The following is a 20,797-nucleotide window of genomic DNA, read 5'->3' on the forward strand; positions in this document are numbered from 1 at the left end:
TCTATACCTTACATTCAACTTAATTATAATTAATTGATTTGAAAATGAAATAAAGTCGATCCAAATTAAAATTATATATTAATCGTGGATATATGTCACGAGTCGAGAGGAGCTTGAGGGAAGTGAGCATAGGCCACAACGCACCAGAGGTGCACTTAGGAGATTGGTAGACTTTATATCAGAGTAACAATTGTATAGCATTTGTGGAAGAATTTGTAAAAAACGGGGAGTAAATTTTAGGAAGCAAAAGACGTTTATAGCTTGGATATCGTAAGTCAAAAAGAAAAAAAGAGAAAGAAAACTTGTTTGCATATAAATACAAGAAATAAAAGAAAATGGGGCCTATCCTTGAATTCAAGTTCCATTAACTCTTCTGTATTCATGTAACTTCTCTGTGAACTTCTATTCTTAGGTGCTAACCTGCAGGTGGATCTGATCTACCGAAGCGGTGTTCTAACAATGTACATCGTAATTTAATGTCTGACAATTCTTGTGTGGATTGAAACATTTGATGTGAAATGTATCATATGAATCCATTTTACATGATTTTGGTTTGTTTTATTTATTATGGCTTAAATTTAGGAATTGAATTGAATATCATGTTTTTGACATGATCACCTAAGTTTAGATCTTAATAAATGTCAGGGGTAAAATGGGAAATTAAATAGTTGAAAAGGTACTTGGTGTTGAGGTTGATAAATGCGTGAAAGGACATGAATCCCCATATTCTCATATAAGTTCGAACAACACAGGTTCGATGTAGTTTCCTCGTTTTTGTTGGTTTGCATTCATTATTTGTAAGAATAATATGTATACATATATGTATACTATTACTTCTTTCTATTATTTGGCTTCATTTGTGGGACTGCTCGGAGAAGTACGTATCATATCAAATTGTATAGGACCAAAGATACTCTAGTCTACACTACACCATAGTCGTTGGATGGACTCCAACCCTCGATGATATTGTGCACAACACCAGATCCAAACAAATGAGACAAATATGTGTGACTGAATTTTTTTATAGCATATAGTTATAAAAGACTTCTGATTTAATATATGATGATAAATTCATTCAATCTACGAAATTAAGTGCTTGATTGGTTGATTTTATTCACTGACTTGTGTATTTGTGCTTTGGTAGGACTACCATGAATCTCTGGCAAGAGGCACCCCACCCCAGAGTTCACGTACGAGATGTGAAAGTAGAAAATTAGGTAGAACTACACCAAAATTTTGTTTCCCCAAATGCCAATTCACTTGGACTTTACTTAAGCTGCTCCATCCAAAAAACTTGTTTTTCCATAGTAAATCTTTAAACCGGAGTTACCTTCATCATCATTCGACACGGTCCAATTTTAAAACTATATACATATATATATATATATATATATATATATATATATATATATATATGAGTAGGTTTATTGTGAGACGGTTTCATGAAACTTTATCTGTGAGACGAGTCTACTTTACCGATATTCACAATAAAAAGTAATACTTTTATCATAAAAAGTAATACTTTTTCAAGGATGACCCAAATAAGAGATCTGTTTCACAAAACACGACCCGTGAGACCGTCTCACACAAGTTTTTGCCAATATATATACACACCGATAATTAAATCTCAATTTTAATATATATATTTAATTTAATGGGTTGCACACAGCCATGGAAATATCACAAAAATGGCTGCGGCTTGCCAACCAACTCTTAGACGGATTTGGCATAAACCTCTTTCTACGAGAGAGCGTGAGTTCTATTTTCATGTTAATTAAAAATAATCAACACCCTCAAATAATTGTGATAGTTATATATACTAAATAAATAAATAAATGGTTGTGGGTTACATACTGATATTATAATATTATATTAAAAAAAGGATACTGAATCTGCAAATTTACAATAATTCCAGGCTACGTTTGGTTTGGAGGATAAAATAAACTAATGATTAGTACGTAAATGATAAAAAAATGATTGTGATAGAAATATAATACATAATATAAAATTCTATTTTGTTTGGTATGATTTTTAAATGTGGGATAATTTTGAATTTTTTGATGAAATGACAAAATTGTCATTTTCTTTTTTTTTCCTTCTTTACTCCAGCGGCAGCGACGGTGTGGTGGTCGGCGGAAGCGGTGGTCGGTCGGCCGGCTGCGGCGGTGGTCGGCCATCAGTAGGCGGCGGTCGACCTGCGACGGCTGCGGTAGGCGGCGTCGGCCGGCGGTTGTTGGCGGTCGTCGTCCGGCGGCGGTCGGTCGTGACGGTGAGTTTGGATATAAGAGAAGGGTAAAATTGAAAAAATAGGATGAATTAAGAGTTGGATAAATAATCCTAGGGGGTGAGGAGTGATTATTTTATCACACCTTATACAACCTAATCATTTAGAGGAGGGATTGAGTTGGTTAAATAAAAATCGTACCAAACGCTTGATTAAGTGGGTTTAAAAATCATAAACCACCTAATCCCATAAACCAAACGCCCCAAGATAATAATAATAAACCACGTTTTTCATACACAACAAGACCCAATATTATCGACACGTTCAGAGCTCTCTGTTAAAACTTGTATTTTGTTTAGAGAAATTCACGAACAAAAATTTCGTCTCCAGAAAAATAAACTAGCAGTTTCTCTTCTTTTTCCCTAATCTTATAATATTCGTTTAAATTTTAACATAAAAACGTCAATTAAATTGTCCATTTTAAATAATGATAAAATTTTATGAAATCATTTTCTTCTTATTAATTTATTTTTTTATATTAAAAGAAAACTGATGGTTTTAAAATTTTGTGATTATTTTTAATTATATTATCTATGAATCAATTTTATTTACTATGCTTAGTCCCTACGATGTCGGCCCGGCCCGGTTTGCCTATCTACCTACATATTGCCTGCTGTTCACAGCACATGAAACCAACTCTCAAGTTTCCTTGTAATACCTTTCCATTCTTTAATTTGGTCTCACACATTATATGAGCCGACATAGAGCATGCGTATCGCTTATGGTACATAGCTAATCCTCTTTAATGAAGAGTCGGAAATCGGAGGGTTACCAATGAAAATTAGCAACAAAAACTATGAGGGACTTCAAACACTGTGTAGAGGAGAGGCGTACTCACATTTATCATACCTTTGCCCCCACACTAATTACAACATTCAACTTTGTTCGGATTTGGATCTTCTGCTGTGGCTGAAGACACGACACCTGGTGCTGTGCACTTTTTAGAAAAGATAGATCAGTTGAAACCAGATCATCTGATAAAATTGCATATCACTATATGTCGTGTTTTCAGCCACAGCTGATGATCCAAATCATGTTTGTTTTTTATGATCAGATTGAAAATAATACAACACACACGACATCACTTTCCTAATATAGTTAAAGATAACTTAGAATGCGTGCACAATTCATTTATGAGTATGGAAATCGAATTGTCGACGTCACGGTTACATAACTCCATTGTCGTAAATGGCGGTAGATGCGGTAGGCGGCCCTCGACCACCGGCCTTCGCCTCAAGTGGGTGAGACGGTGAACTATTTTAAAATTCAACTTAGTACAAGTCGATTAATTCTTAAAACTTAGTCAAGTCTATTAATTTTAAAAATCGATCAATTCTAAAAACTCTAGTTAAAATAGAAACACAACCCACTTTCTTTTGTTTTTACTTTCCATCAACTTCCGAGTATTCTAACAAACAGCCACTGGTCCCCACCACTGATATATGATTATATATCAAATATTGTATAAAAAAATTCAATGTATGGTTATATTCAATTATCTATAAAAAAAAAAATTGCTTAAAAAATTAAATCTTACAACACTGCATGACTTTGTATCTCGAGTGACTTTTCCCCTACCTAAGTATTGCAGGACTGCTACCAACCTGAGTAGTACTGCAGCCCAATCCGAAGTTGAGATGAACATGAATCTTCTCGAAAAGAAGCATCTCACCGTCACTGCAATGTTGCTTGACACCAATAGGCAGAATACATTGATGCTAAAATCTTATACTTTTCCTTCCCCACCATTTCTTTCGGTGTTTCTCAGATTCAACCATCCCTATTCTGTATAATTTCGCCTTGGCTTCCCTAAGCCGAACTTTGTAGTTTTTTCTCCATTTATCAAATCTGTGTTTTAAACAGATTTCAAACATCTAAGCTGCTCTAACACGAGATCTTTTTCAAACACCCCTGGGAGTTTCCTGTTATTAGGTTTTATACAGCGAATGAAGTGTGGTGATGTGCTTTCGAGCTGCTGCATTAATTTAAACAGCTGACTCTGCAACCACATAAGAAACTATAAGAAATTTTGCTATGTATCCCAAATTATGGGAATTTTATTTAAGTTTTATACAAAGAAAACTTGGAAAAAAAACATCTATCATCCTTACATAACTAGTGATAAAAGACTAAAACATTCAAAGATATAAAAATTCAAAAACTATTTTTTATGTAGGTTAAAGTTTTCTCCTGTTCGTTTTTTCCAATTTTCATCCTCCAGCTGAGCATGTGTCAGGATTGGAAGTAGGGGAAGAATAAGTCTCTTCACCTTGAATTTGGTGGCCACACTTTGCTTTTGGCAAGCAACTAGCCCTGAGTGTATCATTAAACTAGCTGGACTTTGGGATTGTCTGCGCAGTGAAGAAGCAAACAAGTGAACAATTGAGGCAGTTGGACGGTGCATGACTACAGTAATTGAATGATTTCAGAATGCAATGGATCCCTGTTCTTCTCCAAGAACTCAGTTGTGTTATAAAGTACCTTAAGAAAATCATTTAGATTATCAAAGATGTTGAATGAAATTACAAGTTATGTATCCCAGTGTGTAGAGTGTCAAGTTCGATTGTAAACCAAATGGCTAGCTTATGAAACCTCAGTTTCCTAAAGTTCAAATGCAAACCCATGGACTAGGTCATGAAACATCATAATTTCAAGGGGGGTAGAAGGTACCTAACCTTATGACACATTAAATTAATTGTTATTATTGCTCATGGTCCATTGATAAGACAAAATTTAATAAATCAAACTTTGTAATAAAAAATGAAGAACTTTGCATAAGAGCTCCAGTTCCTACTAAATGATCACGGTTCTGTAAAGAATACATTTATACCCTGTTCCACATGACAAAGTGTTAAGGAACACCAGAAACCGACCACTCAAGAAGCCATATACTCACACATGCAGAAGATCACAACTCCATCATCTAGAAGCCTCTAGATTTATCTTCCGTTGTAACTAACTTGTTATTCTTTTTTACTCTTTTATCCTTGGTAATTGTAAATATATAACTCCTGTTTTTTTATCTAACTCATATAGAAAAGAGGACTACAATTTACAGAGCCATTTTCCCGTTCTTTTATTTTTCTATCTTGGTATCAGAGCATTAATGGCGGAAGCCACCTCACATGGAGAATCAAGCTCAGTCACAGCATCCAATCTCAACACTAACCTCATGATCTTAAATCCCTCCAACCAAATCAATCCCACCAAATTGACCGATGATAATTTTCTCCTCTGGCAGCTCCAAGTGCTGGCCGGAATTCGAGGACTGGGTCTTGATATGTATCTTGATCCTCAATCACCCATCCCACCCAGCTTCATACCCGGTGAAAATGGCACTGATATTCCGAATCCTCTTCACCTTGCTTGGTCCAGGCAGGATCAACTTCTTTTTTCATTCCTTCTGGCCTCCATGACCGAAGGAATTCAGAGTCAGATGATTGGGTGTTCCTCGTCTGCTCAAGTCTGGATTCGAGTTTCTACCCTGTTTGCTACTCGCTCAAAAGCGAGAATGATGCAATACAAACTCCAACTACATACCCTCAAAAAAGGTAGTCTTAGCATGAAGGACTATCTTGGCAAAATGAAAAATTATGTTGACTCACTTGCTGCATGCGGGCACCATATATCAGATGATGATCAGGTTCTTTATATTTTGGGTGGTGTTGGAATGGAATACGACTCGGTCGTTGTTCATGTCACCTCTCGAGTTGAACAAATTTCCCCTTCGGAGGTTAGTGCTCTTCTTTTATCTCATGAAGGGCGTATTGAGTCATACACTGTCAATATGGATGGCACCACACCTATAGCGAACCTCTCTACTTTCACTCCTGGCAAAGGTCGTCCATCGTCATCATCTTCTAGCTCCCCCTCTCGTGGCAGAGGTCGTGGACGATTTGTGCGGGGTGGTCGACGAAGCTGGTCTAATAGCAACAATCGTCCTATTTGTCAGATTTGCGGATACTCTGGCCACATTGCCGAGAAATGCTATTATCGTTTTGACAAGGAATTCATTTCACAGCCACGAAATTCAGGAAATCACTACACACATCCTTCTTCTAATAAGTCTGAAACACCACCAACTGCTGCAGTGGCTGTGGCGAACTCAGAGAATCTCAATGATGACTGGTGGTTCCCGGATTCTGGAGCTTCTCACCATGTCACCAATGATCTCGCTAACCTTGCTCTCAGTTCTGAATACACCGGCGGAGGTAAAGTTCTCATGGGGAATGGAACAGGTTTGCCTATCACTCATATTGGTTCTTCATCCTTTTTGACTCATGATTCGAACCACACATTATTCCTGAATCATCTTCTTCGAGTCCCTCATATATCTAAAAACTTGCTTAGCGTTAGCAAATTTGCTCAAGACAATGATGTCTATTTTGAGTTTCATCCCTCTTTTTGTGTTGTGAAGGACCTAGCGACGGGAACCACCCTCCTCAAAGGCACCTTACATGAAGGCCTTTATAAGTTCCCCTTGGGCAAACCAGCTAGCTCATCTACTCACTCTGCCACAAGCGTGCATACCCCTCTTTTCCCAGCGGTCTCTTTCTTCAATCAAGTGAACAAGTTTCACCAACTAACTGAAGTGGCACCCTCAACACTTAATCAATGGCATTATAGATTAGGTCATCCTATGCTTTCCACTGTAAAGCACATTTTATCCAATTGTAATATCCCTTTTTCAAGAAATGAAAAATTTGTTTTCTGCCCATCTTGTGAATTAGGCAAAAGTCATCGCCTTCCATTTCCTTCGTCCTTAACCTGTTACAACAAGCCACTTCAGTTAATATATTCTGATGTATGGGGTCCTGCTTACACCACTTCAACTAATGGCTTTAAATATTACATCAGTTTTGTGGATGCCTATAGTCGATACACCTGGATATACTTTCTCAAAGCTAAATCTGAGGTGTTCCAAATTTTCCAACAATTTAAGACCCATGCTGAACTACAATATGATACCAAAATCAAAATTCTTCAAATTGATTGGGGTGGTGAATATAGACCGTTAACTCCCTTCTTCCAAAAATATGGGATTCATCATCGTCTCTCCTGTCCACACACTTCACAACAAAACGGTGTTGTCGAAAGAAAGCATCGTCATATAGTTGATGTTGGTCTTTCTCTCCTTGCTCACGCTCACATGCCTATAAAATTTTGGGACGATGCTTTTTCTACCGCTGTTTTTCTCATTAATCGTCTTCCTAATTCTGCCATTCAAGGAGCTGCTCCTCTCAAGAAATTATCAAATCTTGACCCAGATTATTCCCTTCTTCGTGTCTTTGGGTGCTTGTGTTTTCCCTATCTTCGAGTCTACAATACCCATAAACTTGAGTTTAGGTCTAAACCATGCACCTTTCTTGGCCATAGCAACAAACATAAAGGGTATAAATGCCTAAGTCAAGATGGTTGTATCTACATCTCTCGCCATGTTAAGTTTGACGAGTCTTCTTTTCCTTTTCTCGTTACTCACTCTGAAAAATCTCTTCCTACAGAGACTTCCAATCTTCCTTTACCAATTCTTCCTGTCACCTCTTCGTTCCACTCTCCATTTCACTCACCCTCCCCAACTCCTGCCCCTCCCAACAACACCTCCGAGATTTCCTTTTCACCTCCGGCACACAATTCAAGCTCATCACCTTCCCTCCCTATTTCTTCCCCTGATTAGCAACCTGTTTCTCCCCCTACGAATGTGCACTCCATGGTCACTCGGTCCAAAGCAGGTATTTTCAAACCAAAGGTGTACACTTCTCAACTTACATCTATTCATGAACCAGCCACTACACATGATGCCTTAGCACATCCAGCTTGGTGTCATGCTATGAAAGCTGAATACAACGCTTTAATCCAAAATAAAACTTGGGTTCTAGTTCCAGCACCAACCAACACACCAATCATTGGATGCAAGTGGGTTTTTAAAATCAAAACACATCCCGATGGAACTGTGGCCCGGTACAAAGCCCGCCTTGTTGCTAAGGGATATTCGCAAACTGCTGGACTCGATTACACTGAGACATTCAGTCCAGTTATAAAGCCTACCACAATTCGTGTTGTTCTCACCATTGCTCTTTCTTACGGATGGTCTATTCAACAACTTGATGTTGATAATGCTTTCCTCAATGGTACTCTTAATGAGCTTATCTATATGCAGCAGCCTCCTGGCTTCGAACAACATTGTCATGGTAAACAACTTGTGTGTCAACTACACAAAGCGATCTATGGGCTCAAACAAGCCCCTCGTGCTTGGTTTGACAAGCCGAGATTTGCCCTGATACATTTGGGATTCATCCAATCAAAGGCCGATGCCTCTCTCTTTGTTAAACATGCCAAAGGTTTGATTATCTATATCTTGGTTTATGTCGATGACATTATAATCACAGGTAACAAGGCTGCTCCAATCCAGGATCTTATATGTCAATTAAATTCAAAATTCTCCTTGAAACATTTGGGCAATCTCTCGTATTTTCTGGGCATTGAAGTATCAAGGCCCTCTTCTACTGGCTTATTCTTGTCTCAAACTAAATACATACATGATCTACTGAAAAAAACGAATATGGCAAAGCAAAATCATTACCCACTCCTATGGTATCCGGGTTAAAGCTTTCTTCCAAAGATGCAGAATCTTTTTCTGATGCAACACTGTATCGTAGCATTGTGGGTGCTCTTCAATATCTCACCATAACACGACCGGATATCGCATACAGTGTGAATAAAGCTTGTCAGTACATGCAAAGTCCTTGTCTTTCTCATTGGAAGGCCGTTAAGCGCATCCTTCGTTATCTTAATGGAACCTCAACTCATGGACTTCATCTTACTGCTACCTCTAAGCTCTCCCTTCATGGTTTTTGTGATGCGGATTGGGCCAATGATCCCGATGACAGGCGTTCAACATCTGGATTTTGCTGGTTTCTCGGAAACTCACCTATCACCTGGTGCTCAAAGAAACAATCGGTTGTTTCCCGTTCAAGTACTGAAGCAGAATATCGTAGCCTTGCAAATGCCACTTCAGAATTACTATGGCTTCAGTCTCTGCTCACTGAACTTCATATTAACAGTCGTGTTTCACCCATCCTATGGTGTGACAATATTAGTACAATATCGTTGAGTGCAAATCCTGTACTACATTCTAAATCTAAACATTTTGAGTTAGATCTTTTCTTTGTTCGTGAGAAAGTTCTGGCTAAGCAACTCAATGTTCAGTTTGTTCCCTCCTCTGATCAAATTGCAGATGTCTTCACAAAACCATTAGCTTCTCACAATTTTCATCGATTTCGATCCAAGCTCAGCATTCTGGACAAACCAACGCTGACCTTGCGGGGGAATGTTAAGGAAGATCAGAAACCGACCACTCAAGAAGCCATATACTCACACATGCAGAAGATCACAACTCCATCATCTAGAAGCCTCTAGATTTATCTTCCGTTGTAACTAACTTGTTATTCTTTTTTACTCTTTTATCCTTGATAATTGTAAATATATAACTCCTGTTTTTTGATTTAACTCATATAGAAAAGAGGACTACAATTTACGGAGCCATTTTCCCGTTCTTTTATTTTTCTATCTCAAAGAGATTACTACACTTCACAAAGCAAAACCAACAAAAAAGATATAACTGTTCCTGACTAAATTTCCAATACTTCAGATATATTTATCATTATTCTGACAGGAGTTCATAGCTATCAACAAAACTGCAGCCATGAGAAAAACCAATCTCTCCAGCATATTGGCGAACACTAAATGCTCCACCTCTTTCTCCTTTAAAGCAGTGAAAATCATTCAAGTGCTGCTTAAGCTTCGTACCTCTTGCTCGGTAGTAATAAATCCAATATCTCATTTTAGTGGGTGTAAGTCCAATCTCTTTTCCAATAATATATTGGATTTATAAAAATTTATGATTTAAAATTTTTATATGAATTAATTTTATTCTAATCGGCTCCTCTCATATATCTTAAATTTTTTTTGGATAAGATAGTGGAGTTGCCATTATTATAATCCATTGTTAACGAATAAAGTTAGAGTGTCCGAGTCGATAGAGTAGATGAATATCTTTTGATTGTGACGACCAACACGTCACATGTTATATAATTATAATTATAGACGTGGTTTACAAGTAATTATTATTGTGCGAGCCATAATAATAGCCCGTTACCCAATAAAGCCCAATAATCTTTCGTCTCGGCCCAGTTGGTCCTCTATGAAAATCAACGACTATAAAATATCGGACTCCAGGGCATCGTTGAAATACATTTGATACTAGGGCGAAACTTGATGATATTAGACTAATGGGGAAGAACAGAAATAAGAAGAAGAATGGTTCGGAGCCAATGGCTACGGATTCCTTCCTGAGCTTTTCCGAAGGTTCGGATGATCTTTTGTATTAAATTACCCATTTAATTTTTTTTTGAAGTTACAAAAATGGAAACTTTACGCTTTCTGAAGCTTGTCATTTTCAGTGATGGACGCGTCAGAAGCTGTGGCTCCCAAACCTACTGCCAGTGAATCCTTTAGGTCAGTTCGATTTATCCGTCCGAAATTTTGATTGTTGTTTGAACGTTTATTAATTATGGTTCTGAGGTGTTATTCTTGAGCTATCTCTGTGAATAGAAGACTAGTGAGCCGATAATTGTGCATTTCTTGATATTTGCTGATCCGAAAATGAACTACAGATCATGTCAGTCCTGGTTGATTCTAAGTTATTGTCAGAAATCTAACGTATCTGTTAAGAATTTTGTGCTACCAACTTGACGATTTCAAATCATGGAACTGCTAGATTTGAATATTGGTCATTTATTTGTTTTTCGACCAAATTGACCACCCTGGATACGGGCTTGATGTGATTTCTCTTGCGAACGGGCTCTTGCAAGATTACAGATTCGAGGAGAATTAAATCTATTCGTAGCTGCAGTAGATCTTTACTGAGTTCTAAGGCACTTCAACCTAGGTTGTTTAAAAGCCATGCTGGTCATCTGTACGTGAACCATCTTGGAGCAATCAATTGAGTCATTTAAATCGAAAAGTTATGAAAAACTTGAATTTGCTATTATAGTTAATTTGTACACTGATCGAGTGGTAGATTTCCATTATCAGATTATTTTTCAAGAACGCAAGGAACGAATAAATGATAGTTCTTCGTGTATTGAGATAATATTTCTGAAAAACTAACTGTTTAGGATTGTAGTCTAGCTATTTATATATTACAAATGGATATCTCAATTGCCGTAGACTAATTAACCAAACACCAACTAAGACTTATAGAATGAAGTACTAGTGTGTGACAATCATCAAATGGGTGAAAAGCCTAATCGTTGGTATGGAAATATGATTGCCTCTTCTTGTGATCATCCTAAGAAGACTCATTTTATTTTTGACCTGGATAAATGAGATGATTCGACGTGGGATTGGAGATTTTCTCATTCCTCACACTCAATGCTGTCTAATATATCTTTTTTGCCAAGTGCACATTGTCTTTTAGCATTGTGACTGGATCAACTGGTAGATTGTCATAGAAATTTTGAAGAAACTTGTGATTTGGTGCCGATAAGATTTATACTAGGAAGCTATCCTTGTATTTTATTTGAAATGTGGAACAATTGTGTTGAATTACAATGCAGGAAGGTGAAAAAGGGAAGACCGATGAAGAGATCAAAGAACGCGCGGAAAATGCAGGCTGTCGCAAAAGCCATGTCTCAAATTGAGAAGACTGAGGTGAAGATTTTAAAGGGTGAAAGCAAGACAGCGAGAACTGATTTTGCCAAAAGGCTGTACGACTAACTGAATAGACATGGATTTTGTTGTACAAAGGTTTATTTATAATTTTTTTTCCAACTTTTTATATTTGATATGTCTTGGAATATTCGAATACGTTGTTAAACAATTCAACACATTTATTTATTACAAAATTCTTTATCCAAACACATACTTGTAAGTTCTGTTTACTTATGAAACACTAAAAATGTTTTTAAAATACTTGTTAAAACGACCTAATTGTTTTATAGTTTTTGGTTGCCAATTTTATTTTACACTCAACTTAATATTTTCAACTTATTAAAATTTCACGTCGACAAAAACTTGTATGAGATGGTCTCACGGGTCGTATTTTGTGATATGCATATCTTATTTGGATCATTCATGAAAAAGTATTACTTTTTATTGTGAATATCGGTAGAGTTGATCCTTCTCACAGATAAATATTCGTGAGACCGTCTCACAAGAGACCTATTTTTTCACGTCAAGTATATTACTTAACTAAATATTAATTAAAATCGTTGATGTGCATGGTTGCTAGTAATAAACAATTAGAGCTATTGAAAGCTCGATTGGATCCTCTTACGAACTAATACGGGAGTTAGCCCATTTCGACGACTCGCGCAGCACTAGCCATTAGGGCTTCAAATTATGAATAATATATTCCACTGAAATCTATTTACAAATTCATTAATATATCATTATATTAAATTTAATTAACATAATTCTAAAAAATAATGTAAATGTAGACCGATATAATTTTAGAAAACAATAATACAAAGTAATCAAATAGATTTTTATTCTTTAATTTTTTAATTAAATATTAAATATATATTTATTCTTATAGAAATAGTTATTAAAAACTTCTAGTTTTGAAATTAAAAAATCAATCCCGGAAACTAAATCATAGAATTTTTTTTAAATCATTCTCAAAAATGTAATTAATTGTATATAGAAGAAAATCTGAAATGTTTAAAATAAAGACATGAGTGGAGCTAGATATTGTATCGTCTAACGTATATCTATTTCTATTTTATATTTCTACTATATTTTTTGCTGTGTGCGGGTTGTGTAAGAGTTCTTTTGATAAATCTAATGTGCTTGCTTTTCTTGTTTCTTAGTTGGAGGTGATTTTAATTTTGTTACGGTGTTCTTTTCAGCTAATTTGTTCGCTATTGGGAATTTTGGGGGAGTGGAGCGGATTGTGTATACTTGCTTCTCAAGCAAAAGACCATTTGCGGTGTATTTTCATTGCTCCTAAATCGTTGCATTTCGTGGAAAGATTCTGCTCATTAGGGAAGAGAAAATGTCAATCATGATGGCGAGAGAAAATGTCAATCTTGTGACAAGATCAACTTCTTTACTCACTACGATAAAAAAATGTTTTTTTACGACCTAATGTTTTTTAAAATGTATACTGTCAAGGAGGCATCATGTAGGCAAGACTTCTTTTTCTTTTACTACATTACTTTGAAAATGCAATATCATATGCATCTACTTGATCTTTTGTTCTGGTTAGTTCATTGTGGGTGTATAGTATCATTCAATAATCATTTTCTGATGGATTTTGGTGGGATAATATCCTGTTGAACCTTTTTTTATACATGATTTATGCTTTATTATCTTGTTTTGGCATTATAGACAAAATTTTCATAATTAAAACAATTATCAATATTGTCATAATTTAATTTAAATAGCATTTGGTTCAAAATTTGATATATGAATATCCACGAGGGGTAAAGTGAAAATATGGGATACATCGAGGGGTGATCTGCATTTTACTCAAGGAAAAATCGTTAAATTATCTTCCCGACATCCACCTTCTGCTCCAACTCGAACTCCTCTTGTTTTCACGCAGCGTAAGATTTGCAAATGAAATTGTATCTACTCAACAGTTACGGCTGCAAATTTAGCTGTCATCATGTTCCAATTTTGAGTTTAAAACGTCCACCCACTGAAACTCGTGGTAAATTACACTCCGCAGCACAAACCCGCCATATTTCAATCAATGGGTTCTTGATATTTAATTTTCATTTTGATAAGGTCATCTTGATAAGGAGCTCTCCGGGATCCTCAAGCACGAGCCTGATATTGTTCAAAATGTGAATTTATCGGTTTCCCGTACTAGCAAATTTGATCTTATGAATCCCTTCATGAGTGCCTTTGCAGGTATTTGATATAACATTCACATATGCATGTGTTTTCCCACAAAATTGATACTTTTCTACATTTTGAATGATCTGTTACTTAATTTTTTTCTGGGTAGCTTTAATTATGGGTATATTTTTGTTGTGAAGCTTGCTTATATTCGACATGATACTATTTTATGAAGTACTGTTGGTTTTTGTAATGGTCAGCTGTGGCTTTGGTTGCGACGCCAATGACAAATGCTGTAACTATGGAATCGATAGCGGTGAGAACTTGTAGATTTGTGTTTTAAGAGCTCATTTATGTTTGTTTGTTTTTTTTTTGTTCGTGCAGCAAGAAAGGTTTGTTTTATTGGTTTGCTTGTCATTATTCTTGTAGTAAAAAATGGGTTCTTATGAACTATATATAATGCATAAAAGCGTTTACAAATACATAGCTACATCCAAATACAGTACTTCAGTAACACCTTTACATAACAGAGCAAGCATTTGAGTTCTCATCAGTAAATACTTGAGGCGCATAAGCATACTCCAAGTTGTACTTTGGAGACCAATACTCTTCTCTCGTTGTCGGTTTTCTTTTCATCGTCGTCCTTGCTTTCCTCTACTTGTCTCTTATCTTCTTGTTTTTCATCGTTTTTGTCGTCTTCTTTTTTCTTTCTTCCTTCTCTTCATCCTTCGCTATGGGGGCCTGTTTGACGGTTTTCTTGGACACATCATTCACAAGCTGTATTTAAATGTTTATTCATTAGTTTGGCAATTTGGTGACATCCTTGATATATTTACAATAATTTTGCTTTACACAGGGACAATCAAATTCTCTGCATACTATCGCTGATGGGAGCGCTGAAGATTGGGTTTCAGCCCTCCTATATTCGGCTGGTCAACAAGCTAATGTGGCTGTACAGGACCAGTTGTCAGCTCTCAGTTTTACGAGGTTTGTTTTGACTTGTATCAAACATTTTCTGGTTTCCACGAGGTTTGTGGCTTTTCTTGTAAGCTCTTGCTTTCTGGTTTTTATTTATATGTTTTTGCAGTTTGGCAGTTATTTTTGGAGCTGGGCTTGTAACTAGCCTGTCACCATGTACACTCAGTGTTTTACCTCTTACCCTTGGATATATCGGTAAGGACTCTGGCTCAGGGATTCTCGTGTTGTGTTACTGTGTAGTTCCTCATGATATCTTATCCGTTCTGGATTTTCTTGTGTATTTAGGGGCATTTGGCTCAGGAAAAAGCAGAACAGAGGTAAACATATGGCCTCAATCATTACTATTTGCTAGTCATTTTAGAGCTGGAACTTTAACAGAAAGAAATCATTTCATGTGTCTGAAATTTTAAATCTTTATATTGAAACAAAACCACACCTGGGTAACTTACCTCCAAGGATTAGAGGGCCTCGTGGACGGCAGAAATGCTGTACTATGAACCTCGTTTCTTCTATATTTTTACGTTTGCATCTGACAGGTGATTGGTAACTCGATTGCATTTGCAATGGGATTGGCAACTACACTTGCCCTCCTTGGTGTAGCAGCCTCGTTTGCTGGGAAGGCATACGGTCAGATTGGGCAAGGTCTACCTGTGGCTGCTTCCATTTTAGCTGTTGTCATGGGTCTAAATCTCTTAGAGGTAAATATAGCAGTGATGCTGCCTCCGTGACATGACGAGTTGTATCCAAGTTGGATTGTATTGAATAAAAGCAGCCTCTGATCTTTTGAATCGTCAATTTGTTCTATCTATAATAATTATTAAATTGCTATATTTGTGTTCTTTGCTCCAACATCTTTTCTTGTTTGATGTTGATGCAGATTATAGAAGTACAGCTTCCATCATTTTTCAACAATTTTGACCCTCGTGCAGCCGCAGCTAATTTCCCTTCAAGTAATAAGAACTTTATTTGGTTGCTGAAAAATATTCAACAAAGAAAAGAACAATCATTGCTCACGCTTATATTCAAGAAAGAAAAGAGCAAGCTTAGTTATGATTCTTTTTAATATTTAGCTCTCTTCACTTACCAGGCGTTCAAGCATATTTGGCTGGGCTCACATTTGCATTAGCTGCATCACCTTGCAGTACTCCTGTACTTGCTTCCTTGCTGGGATACGTTGCATCAACCAGGGTACTTTTTGATCTACTTACTATAGCTACACGCAGTTATTTGATGGGGCCGGGAGCACCCCCTCGAGTAACTTTCTTATATTCTAAATTTCATTTAAGCGAGTGAAAATGGGTTATTTGATATTTCCATGACAGAATCCGGTGATAGGTGGCAGCCTGTTGTTGACATACACAACTGGATATGTTGCTCCTCTTCTTCTTGCGGCTTCCTTCGCTGGAGCTTTGCAGGTACCAACTCTTACAGTACAAAATAATCCTTCCAGTATCAAAAGGTTAGCCATTTCTAAATCAGGTGTCGCATATGCAGAGCCTCCTCTCACTCCGCAAATTTTCAGCATGGATCAATCCAATGAGGTAGTACTATTTTTCATAAACATATCAAAGAATATTAGTCTTGACATGCGATTTTGCGTCTTATTTGCAGTGGTGCCCTCCTCCTAGGAGGTGGTGTGTATACGCTGTTGGATAGGCTTTTTCCAGCAACAATGGCAATGTAAGCATCCACTCAAAGTGGTGCACCTCCTTTGTATAGGAAACATGAATACTACGATCGAAACATCTTATTTGTGTAATAATTTAAGATAACTAGTGTCCTTTCGATACAACTCATGATAACAAAAGAACAGCCCCGGTTACAGGAATCAACCGTACCCAAGTGGGAAAATCAGATCTCATTATCACATTTACCTCATGACATTCCTTGCATCAAAACTTAGAAGAGATGCATAAAGAAACAATCACCATCTACCTATTTAGAACCATTCTTTCCATTTTTTGTGAGACGATGTCCAAAATTACAGAGGACAGTGAAGTTGTAGCTGCATAACACCTGTTTAGCAGGAGCCGTGGTTAACCATCTGCACATACTGGTTCAAGGACTCCTGCCGCTGCAGCCTCATATCCTTGTTGAACTTCTTGATGAAGTCCTCCACTCGCCGATTCAACTCGTCCTGGCTCAATGATGGTTCTTTCCTGAGCTTCCCTGACCCCGGTGATGGGGTCATCAGTGGGCTCTTGGCATTTGTCCGGTCATTGAAAGTTTCGGTTTTGGTCACGATCACCTTTGGTGGATTTGTCTTCTCCCAGGTTTCGTTCTTTCTCAAGTGCCTCGTCAATGGCATCGCTCGGCCCTCTGTTATTGTTTTCCAGGTGCTCTCCAGTGTGTCCTGCTTCTTTGGTTTCGACACTCCTAACACTGCTTTACCACCACCTGTTGTTGAACATGAAATGGAAAATGGAATTACGGAAAAAATTTCATACAAAGTGTTTGCAATGGGACAAAAGATCATCGTATGAATGTTTTGACAATCGTAAAGCATATCTTGAATACGTTTTGATTAAAATTTATGGTTTTTAACTAAGAAGTTGGAAAGTGATTATAATAATTGAAGCATGGTATGGGGAAGACGACATTGCGGCTGCGTATCGTTTCAAGTACCGAGGGCTTCTGTTTTGTCGCCTTAGAAGCTTTCTAGGGATAACCTCGGTATTTAACATTGTGGCTAAATTCCATTTCCGATGTCACCAGATTAGGGGCCAGCTCAACGGCAGCTGCCAAATGACCGCTATACTTTTCGGCCAGATCTCGCCGGTTCGCCGATGGCTTCCCGCGTCTCTCTGCGTACGAACGCACAGCTTTGAAAGAAAAGAACTAGGGAAAAAAAGTATAATTAATACCTTCGGGACTAGCTTTGAGATTTCTCCGGTTACCGAACCTAGCCGAGACCGGCGATTTCACGTTCTCTGCAGAATATTCCTTCGTATCCTTGCTGTCCGGCGCATTCCGTGTGGATTTCGCGTCCACATACTCGTTCTCTCTGTTGCTTGCAGTTTCGTCTCCAAACCCCATACCACCGTGTCTGTCAGACTCAGAGGTAGCATTTACAACTGATTCTACGTTTTCATACGCGTCGAATCCTACTCCTTTCTCCACCTTCACATCATAACCGCTGCTGTCGTCGTACTTGTACCCGTCCGTCTGTACAGCACCTTTAACGGCCACCGGCTGTGGCTGCGTGTGAACCATGCAATCTAACGGCTGCGAAGGAGTTGATAGAAACTCTTCATCATCCTTCCTCGACCGTAGCTTGGAGCAGGCGACGATGGAGATGATGATACAGTTGATGAATAGGTACATATACGGAGGCCTGAGCCAGGAGACGACGCCGTTGTATATTGACGGCACCTCATAGAGGGCAAAATCCGTAATCGTTGGAGCTGAAAATTTCAGTATAATCCCAGCTGACAAAAAGATGGTGGATATGAACACAACTTTAACTGATAAAATGGGGTTGCTAGATGATATTCGAGACAGCATCGGCATATTTGAATTTACGCTCTCCGACGGGTCTAGATTGATAAGACGGAGAGATGTGGAGCGGCGGCGTCAGCAATAGTGGAAGAGCGTGTGGTTGGGAAGAAGGGGGTATTTATAAACAAACGGGAGGGATGGTAATTGTTGCCTGGTACCGTGGATAAAATGGGAATTGAATATGCGTTAGCTGGCAAGTACGATTATAGGTGGCATTTCTCCTCTGCTTGCCATGGCCGACCTACTGTGTGTGTGTGTGTGTGTATATATATATATTCAAATACTGTTTATATATATATATATATATATTCAAATGCAAACAGTATTTACCCACGTTACGTGTGTGTGTCTATATATATATATATATATATATTCAAATGAGTATTTACCCACATTACGTTTATCGTGCATGCTTGCTAATTTCTACCAAACATGTCTATCATATAGCTGTCTATGTTATATGGAAATAAATCTTTTAATTTTTGTTTTATTTAAGATAATTGATCAATCATTCAATCATCTTATTTAAAACAAAAAAATTCAGGAACTATTAATATTATTTTATTTTATAATGAGACGATCGACATTATCTTATGTAAACTACTATTCGTGTAGCATAGACTCACCTACTATCATGTACAGAGAGTTTGAGATATATTTTGCTTATTTTAAAGTAATTCTTCTACTGATTATTTTGAAATGAGTGAAAAGACAAAATAGAAAGTGTTTGAAAATAAAAATGTAAAGCTAATATAAGTTAAAATTTGAGTGTTTTGAAAAAATTTACTTCCAAACTTAATTTTTAGTAAAATAACAATAATATCTTTAATTTATATATCATTTATCTTTTTAATTATCTAAATTTTGATATTCAGGTTATTGTCAATGTATTTATATCATTATTATTGTATTTTGAATATTTTGTATCAAAATTAATTTACTTTCTTACAACATGAATTCTTGAAAATTTATGCAAGATTAATAACAAAAACATGTGGAAATTTTTTGTATAAATGCACAAAATTTCTAAAAAAGAAATTCCAAATTATTTAAAAAATGTAAAATATTTTTTTACAAATAAATGTTTATAACAAAATATGATTGGAAATTTGTGCGTAGATAAATTAGATCCAGGACCTAAAGAAGTGCTTTGTAATTTTTTGTGCTAAAGGGTTTCAAAATATGGAAATAATGAATGCGTTTTTTAAACATGGGAACATGTGACTACGAATCAGTGGAGCCCCACAAAAGCAAAATTAAGGTTAAGATTCTTTAAATCAAGTAACAATAAGATGATTATCATTTTCAATATTATTAAGTCTGAGACAATTAAAATAACTAATTTTTGGTAGTCATATTTTGTTTTAATAATTATATATAAATAAAGTGTTAAAATTTTAATGAAAGTTACATGTAGTTCAGTGGATAGAGTATTTGTTTATACATCAAATTGTAGGTCCAATTCTTACTTCGATCTTTTTTTATTCTTTTCTTTTATCTATTTATTTTTAATACATATATCAAAATTTCAATGCAATCTCTCATTATTTTTTATAACTATATTTTGATCATCGTTTAAATATAAACTAAATAAATTATAAAAAAATATACAAATATGCATCACATGTATAATATATATAATGTGGCTGTGGACTCGTCCCTACAGCACTAGCCAACGGTGCTTCTAAAACATGTGTACGACAGTACTTATTCAAATTTAAAAATAATATAAAAATGTTTCTCGGTACAATCAATGAAACCAAGTGTACCTGAATTCCCCGTCATTCAACTTACTTTCGAATAATTAGAAATATTTATTTGTTTAATTTGAAATTATATATTTAATTCGGAGTAGCCTAGAATTACATAACTTCGTTTATGGATTTATTGTTTGATTGCTAATTTGTTATCTCTTAATTAGTGTTTGCTTAAAAGGGGAAAAAAACCCGTCAGCTTCATCTTTTTTATTTATATTAAACATGCAACACGTGATGATATGGTAAATGAAGTATAGTCCATGATAAAGGATATCTACAACTTTTTGCCTTCGACTCTTTTGCCGATTTGATTTAACCGACAGGACAATTACCATTAGAATCTTTGTCTCAAATTTTGGACACACACACGTGTGAAATAAAATATAACTGTATCCTTTGTATAGATCTTGCATTACAAACCCGTTATAACATA

General features: G+C 36.5%; 3 protein-coding genes across 3 annotated transcripts; 2 read left to right on the forward strand and 1 right to left on the reverse strand.

Moving 5' to 3' along the window:
- The first annotated feature begins 10,493 nt into the window (after nucleotides 1-10,493).
- Nucleotides 10,494-12,120, forward strand: LOC142517789 (uncharacterized). Its single transcript, XM_075620241.1, has 3 exons — nucleotides 10,494-10,648; nucleotides 10,744-10,798; nucleotides 11,902-12,120. The coding sequence occupies exons 1-3, from the start codon at nucleotides 10,573-10,575 to the stop codon at nucleotides 12,059-12,061; spliced, it is 291 nt and encodes a 96-aa protein (XP_075476356.1). The 5' UTR covers nucleotides 10,494-10,572; the 3' UTR covers nucleotides 12,062-12,120.
- Nucleotides 12,121-13,769: 1,649 nt separating this feature from the next.
- LOC142517786 (cytochrome c-type biogenesis ccda-like chloroplastic protein) lies at nucleotides 13,770-16,901 on the forward strand. Its single transcript, XM_075620239.1, has 12 exons — nucleotides 13,770-14,000; nucleotides 14,078-14,203; nucleotides 14,392-14,447; nucleotides 14,988-15,118; nucleotides 15,219-15,304; nucleotides 15,395-15,426; nucleotides 15,646-15,807; nucleotides 15,987-16,059; nucleotides 16,197-16,297; nucleotides 16,432-16,524; nucleotides 16,604-16,650; nucleotides 16,721-16,901. The coding sequence occupies exons 1-12, from the start codon at nucleotides 13,907-13,909 to the stop codon at nucleotides 16,791-16,793; spliced, it is 1,074 nt and encodes a 357-aa protein (XP_075476354.1). The 5' UTR covers nucleotides 13,770-13,906; the 3' UTR covers nucleotides 16,794-16,901.
- Nucleotides 16,902-16,928: 27 nt separating this feature from the next.
- Nucleotides 16,929-18,802, reverse strand: LOC142517787 (uncharacterized). Its single transcript, XM_075620240.1, has 2 exons — nucleotides 17,974-18,802; nucleotides 16,929-17,506 (listed from the first exon to the last, which is right to left on the reverse strand). The coding sequence occupies exons 1-2, from the start codon at nucleotides 18,617-18,619 to the stop codon at nucleotides 17,130-17,132; spliced, it is 1,023 nt and encodes a 340-aa protein (XP_075476355.1). The 5' UTR covers nucleotides 18,620-18,802; the 3' UTR covers nucleotides 16,929-17,129.
- Between the last annotated feature and the right edge of the window lie 1,995 nt (nucleotides 18,803-20,797).

This window comes from Primulina tabacum, chromosome 11, assembly GCF_025594145.1.
Source record: "Primulina tabacum isolate GXHZ01 chromosome 11, ASM2559414v2, whole genome shotgun sequence".
Classification (NCBI taxonomy): Eukaryota; Viridiplantae; Streptophyta; class Magnoliopsida; order Lamiales; family Gesneriaceae; genus Primulina; species Primulina tabacum.

What these genes read in the sequence shown, in the direction of transcription:
- LOC142517789 (XM_075620241.1), top strand. Translation starts at nt 10,573, where the DNA reads ATGGGGAAGAACAGAAATAAGAAGAAGAATGGTTCGGAGCCAATGGCT. An exon ending in CTTCCTGAGCTTTTCCGAAG is followed by an intron (nt 10,649 to 10,743) that starts GTTCGGATGATC and finishes TGTCATTTTCAG; the next exon opens with TGATGGACGCGTCAGAAGCT. An exon ending in ACTGCCAGTGAATCCTTTAG is followed by an intron (nt 10,799 to 11,901) that starts GTCAGTTCGATT and finishes ATTACAATGCAG; the next exon opens with GAAGGTGAAAAAGGGAAGAC.
- LOC142517786 (XM_075620239.1), top strand. Translation starts at nt 13,907, where the DNA reads ATGAAATTGTATCTACTCAACAGTTACGGCTGCAAATTTAGCTGTCAT. An exon ending in TCAGCTCTCAGTTTTACGAG is followed by an intron (nt 15,119 to 15,218) that starts GTTTGTTTTGAC and finishes ATGTTTTTGCAG; the next exon opens with TTTGGCAGTTATTTTTGGAG. An exon ending in TCTTACCCTTGGATATATCG is followed by an intron (nt 15,305 to 15,394) that starts GTAAGGACTCTG and finishes TTGTGTATTTAG; the next exon opens with GGGCATTTGGCTCAGGAAAA.
- LOC142517787 (XM_075620240.1), bottom strand. Translation starts at nt 18,619, where the DNA reads ATGCCGATGCTGTCTCGAATATCATCTAGCAACCCCATTTTATCAGTT. An exon ending in TCTCAAAGCTAGTCCCGAAG is followed by an intron (nt 17,507 to 17,973) that starts GTATTAATTATA and finishes GTTCAACAACAG; the next exon opens with GTGGTGGTAAAGCAGTGTTA.